This window comes from Lolium rigidum, chromosome 1 (assembly GCF_022539505.1).
Source record: "Lolium rigidum isolate FL_2022 chromosome 1, APGP_CSIRO_Lrig_0.1, whole genome shotgun sequence".
Taxonomy (NCBI): Eukaryota; Viridiplantae; Streptophyta; class Magnoliopsida; order Poales; family Poaceae; genus Lolium; species Lolium rigidum.
Genome location: NC_061508.1, coordinates 2,134,148 through 2,139,716, shown reverse-complemented (window position 1 = coordinate 2,139,716; position 5,569 = coordinate 2,134,148). Strand labels below are relative to the sequence as shown.

The window sequence follows — 5,569 nt, the reverse complement described above, 5'->3', positions numbered from 1 at the left end:
TCACCCGTACACTCGGGGGTGGAGCCAGTGAGCCTAGTGTGATGACACAAATATCAATCTCTTGTGCATCCTACTTGGTGAAAGAACGAGATGTCGCCTAGAGGGAGGGAGGGGGTGAATATGCGTTTTAAAAACTCTTACGGATTTGGCTTGTAAGAATGAGGAATTAAACTAATGTTTATTTTACAAGCACAAAACCTAAATATGCTAGGCTCAAGTAAGTGCAACAACAACAACAAAGATAAGCAAGATAGGCACAACATATATATGAACAACAAGTGATAGCAAGATATGATAAATACTTCAAGCTCGATGGTTATCACAAAGGAAAGTAAGGTCGGGTATAGAAATAACCGAGACACGCGGAGACGAAGATGTATTCTCGTGTTCCATTCCTTTGCAAGAAGGTACGTCACATTTGGAGATGTGGGGATCCCACGAAGGATTTCCCAACGCCACGAAGGTTCACCTTCTTCTCCGAGCCTATCCCACGAAGGAATAGGCCTTTACTTAAGGCTAGCTTTTCCTCCACTCCGGAGATGGCAAGCTCCACAACCACTTCACAAGCTCCACGAAAGAGAAGCCTGGGCCCCTTCACAACCTTCCACGACGAGGTCACCGAGACACCAACGAAGCCAACTAGGAGGTCACCATCCAAGAGTAACAAGTTCACGGTCTCTCACTCGAACTAATCGTGGTGGAGAGCTCAGCACTATGCAATGATGCAAAGCAAGAACAACAAAGGTGTTCAAACCCTTCACACTCAAATCCCACCAAAGCAACAAATGCTAGGATGAATTTAAAGAGGAAGAACAATGGATGAAATCAACAAATGACTCCAAGATCTAGATCCCAAGAGTTCCCTCACTTAGAGAAGGAATAGATTGATGGAGTTTGTAGATCTAGATCTCCTCTCCAAATCTCCCAATAATATGCAAGAATCGTGGGAGGAATGAGAGTTGAAGGAAGCTCAAGAAGATCAACAATGGTGGTAAAAAACGTGCCTAAGAACCCTAAAAGTAATGGGAAAGAAGGCCCCTTTTATAACCCTAAGAACTTATGATGAACTATATGTGTAATAATGAAAAACTATTTGTGTTACATAATAACTAGCATTATTTGGATTTTATTTTTGTTTTAAAATAATTTATATATGAGTTTCATCCATATGTTTGCAAATCTGAAATATACATCACTTAAATGTACACCATGTGATAGAGCACCTGGTGGTGTATTTTCCACCATCTGAGTTTTGAGCAAAGAAGCTGGTAGTGTAAAATATTGCTGGTGGTGCGGATATTGTAGACCATCTTATCAAGATGCTCTTAGGATCATTTGCCATGGTTAGTCGATCTAGTCTTGCGTGGGTAAAAACACATCAATTTGTCAAAGCTCGTAAGATCATCTTCACCGGCGCCTTCGATAGCGGCTTCGATAGCTTTTTGAGGCCGGGAGCGAAAATGGGCTCGCACCGGCACGCCCCATACAGCACTGGCCAATTTTGGAGCCCAATAAAATCGCTAGCAACCTCGTGCCGGCCCCTTCACCAAGGGCGTGAATCGAACGCGCCGACGCCTCGCGAGACTGAATTTTTTGGGCTTGGGAGCCACCTATCTATCGGGGCCGCCTATTTGGGAGTGATGGTGTGGGAACAGCTCCCCCAAATAGAGAATGCAATACAAGCACCCCAAACGGAGGTACAGCCCTCGCTGATGGGGCTGCCGGTGGAGATGCTCGAAGGCGGGTGAAATTAGTGGTGTAGGCAAGGGAGGACGACGATGATGGCAGCCACCATGGTGAGACAAGAGCTCGTGGTGGTCTCGTGGACGAGCCTGCCGTGCTACACGTTCCCAGCCGGCTGCGCTCTGTGCTCTGCTCTGTGCCGCGCCCCATTCCCATTCCCGCCATCGCCACAGCACACAGCTGTTCCCGCCACCTCTACCATCACAACACCCCACACCTCTGACCGCCACCGACAACGTGGGTCCACCTTACCCCTACCCCACACGTCACCCTGTCACCGCTCCCTCACCGCGGTTACCACCTCTGCACCGCCAGCCTCCTCTTTCCGGCGACCACTTTACAGTGCCGCAACCGCCACGCGTCGCCCCACCATTGGCCGACACCTGCCCCCACCCACCCGCCCACTCTTTATGCCCACCCCTCTCTCTCTCGCTCGCTTTCCCCTCCGTCTCCCCCACACCTCGCTCGCACGCGCGCGCACATCGCACGGGATTTCGCGCTAGGGTTCCGCGGATCGGGGCCGCCTTGCTGTTCTAGGGTTCCCAGCCGCCGGGCCCATGGCCTCGCCGGCGACCCCGGCGGCGGCGGAGGCTGTCACGGGTGCCGCCGTGAGCGCGGGGTTCGCGGAGCTGGAGCGGCAGCAGCAGCTGCTGGCCAGCTGCACGCGCCTCTACCAGCAGCTCTCCGACCACTTCGCCACGCTCGACCGCGGCCTCGCCGCCCGCTCCGACGCCATACGCCACAAGCGCCGCGCCGCCGAGGCCCGCACCGCCCGCGCGCTCGACTCCCTCCGCCGCCGCGAGCTCACCGTCGACGCCTCCGTCGACCGCGCGCTCCACCACCTCGACTCCATCGCCGCCACCTCCTCCGCCGCCTCGCCCCCCGCCGCGGGCCTCGCCGAGGCGCTCAGGGCGCTCTGCGCCAGGATGGACGCCGCGGCCTTCCTCGGCTTCGTCGCCGCGCGCCGCAAGGAGGGCGACGCGCTGCGGGCCGAGGTGCCGCCCGCGCTCAGCTGCTGCGTCGATCCGGCCAACTTCGTCATGGACGCGGTCGCCGACGTCTTCCCGGTGGACCGCCGCGAGATGAAGAGCCCCGCCGACCTGGCCTGGGCCTGCGTGCTCATCCTCGAGGCGGCCGTTCCCGCGCTGGCCGATCCGGACCCGGAGATCGGGACTGCACGCCCCTTGGTGCCGCGGGCCGCGCGGGAGCGCGCGCGGGGCATGGCCAGGGAGTGGAAGGAGGCGGTGGAGCTCAAGGGTGGGGTGGAGGGGGCAAAGCCCCCCGACGCGCACGCCTTCCTGCAGCATGTCGCCACCTTCGCCGTCGCAGAGAGGGAGGACCGACCGCTGTACCGGAGGATCGTCGTCAGCTTCTCCTGGCGCCGACAGATGCCACGCCTCGCTCTCGCCCTCGGACTCGACGATGAGATGCCTGGTATGTGCCAGCTTCTTATGCATTCCTCCTGCGCTTACCACATTCTGAGTCTCGAGATGGTGAATCTCTGGGGAACACAGAATTACATATGGTTGATTGGGAGATGGTCAAGTGTAAAATTGCGTAAACTAGCTTAGATCTACTACTAGCATTGAATCTTCACTAGAAATCACTGGTCTGCACTCTGCAGCAGTGTGCCTCCACACTTAGATAATATCCTCTTTTTTTGGTCATAATTAGAGCTAAAGTACCAATTGCTGTACAAGAGCATTGCAGTACTATAATTAGGATGGAGTGCGTTTTTGGAGTGACCTAACTAGTATGTCCTCTGCTGGGATGGGTGGTCACTCTCATAGCCATGTGCCACTAAAGGTTGTCTAGTGTTTGTCAATTGGCTAAGGATAACTGTATCTTCCTCCTCATCGCCATCATTCTTAGCCTGGGGGCCATTGCTTTTGCCTTTAGATACATCGTCAGTTTTCTTGTGTCTACAGTTCTGTTTCCTTGGAGTGAAAGCCAAATTCCCTTCTGCAGTAGCGTTAACATCAAGTCACTGCACGCATGGTTCCACTGGCACACATCTTACTACTGCGCTAGAAAATGCCTAAACAAACTTCTCTGTTATCACGCTGCCCTTTACTATTTGTTTGTCTTGCTGGTGCAGCACTCGTAGTTCTTTGCTGTGCTCGTTCTTGCCGTAGCTCTTACTGCAAAGTTCGTGGTGTCCACAGTTTGCGTTAGTTTCCTGGATACCTTCAGTGCTGTATAGGTTTCTCTATGGGCTGTTATCTTTGGTCAATTTGGGAGTGTTTTCTCCATAACATGTAATGAGTCATTTTTTTTGTTCCTACTTAAGTGACTACATTGTCCCAGATATTATTGAGGAGCTCATTGCCAAGGGCCAGCAGCTTGATGCTGTGAATTTCGCATATGAGGCTGGACTTCAGGAGAAGTTCCCTCCAGTTCCTCTTCTGAAATCCTACCTGGAGGACTCGAAGAAGACATCGCCTACTGTCTCAGATAACTCAAGCACTAGCAGTGGCCAATCTGGGGTACATCTTATATCAATTCTAAGCTATCACTTTGAACCCGAATAGAATCTAATATATTTACCTTGCAGAGCAACACGAACAAGAAAGAGCAGTCAGCGCTGCGAGCTGTCATAAAATGCATCGAGGACCGCAAACTAGAGTCTGAGTTTCCACTGGAGGATCTTCAGAAGCAGCTTGAAGACCTGGAGAAGGCCAAGACTGAGAAGAAAAAGGCATCCTCAAGCGCTTCCAGCGGTGGTACCAGTGAACCTGCCAACAAGCGCATCCGGGCGAGCAACGGAGGCCCAATGCCTCCTGCTAAGGCAGGTCGCCTCACTAACAACACGTCTGTGTCTTCCTTCCCAGTCGCCACTGCATTTGTTCGCTCCCCCTCGCAAACATCATATGCATCTCCCTCTCAGACATCATATGCCTCTCCCACTCACACATCATATGCCTCCCCCTCTCACACATCATACGCCACACCCTCCTCCTACCCTTATGATAGGCAGCCCACGCATGGCCTCTACTGTAACCGGAGCCCTCCGGCGATCAGAGAGCCATATGTCTACCCAGCCAACGAGGTACCCAGTGTCGGGTTTGGAGTGCCATACTCATCCCCTCCCATGACCTACCCTGCCACATATGGCGGATACAGCAATGGTTTGCCAGCTTACAACAATGGAATGGCCCCAGCCTTCCACCAGGCTTACTACCGGTAGGATCAGTCAGGAAACGTCGCTGATGAATGACATGACAATAACCAATATGATGTCGACGACTCATTACGGCAATGGCCTTATTTTGTAGCGACTGACTACAACAGTAGGCTGGTACCTCATCTCAGTTCTCATATGTTCTTACCACTACTACTACTAAATGCTTTGTCTTAGTCCTCTCCTGTTAGAACACTACTTTGTACTACTAAGAAATCTGGATGTAAATTATGTGTTCCGTCCACGAGACTTACCGCCTTATGTAATCCTGTCCCTATTCAGGAACAAGGGAAAAAACCTTAAAAAAAATATCGTGTAATTCTTCAGTACTTGATCAATCTTGTGCTTAATCAAATCAATTTCAGTTTTAGCATGTGCATTATACTGTTGTATGGGCTCTTGATAGTTTTGGTACTTTGAGGATCATCATCCACCTATTGTGTCTGGTGCGTATATTTTTTTATTGTCTGTGTTAGCTGTTGTGCAGCTGGAGTTGGTCTGACAAGGAAGGTTAGGGTTTCTCAGCGACTTGGTATGATATGATATGATGGAGCACCTCGTGTTAGATCATGATGGTGTGAGGTGTGTGGTCACATGGCTCGTGTCGTGACTGCAGGCAGGCAAGGAAGCAGAAGAATATGAATG

The 5,569-nt window shown here is 52.0% G+C and overlaps 1 protein-coding gene across 1 annotated transcript; it reads left to right on the top strand.

Moving 5' to 3' along the window:
* The first annotated feature begins 2,300 nt into the window (after positions 1 to 2,300).
* On the top strand, positions 2,301 to 5,294 carry LOC124703156 (FRIGIDA-like protein 4a). The gene is made up of 4 exons (XM_047235375.1): positions 2,301 to 3,177; positions 4,051 to 4,229; positions 4,298 to 4,608; positions 4,681 to 5,294. The coding sequence occupies exons 1-4, from the start codon at positions 2,301 to 2,303 to the stop codon at positions 4,928 to 4,930; spliced, it is 1,617 nt and encodes a 538-aa protein (XP_047091331.1). The 3' UTR covers positions 4,931 to 5,294.
* The last annotated feature ends 275 nt before the right edge of the window (positions 5,295 to 5,569 follow it).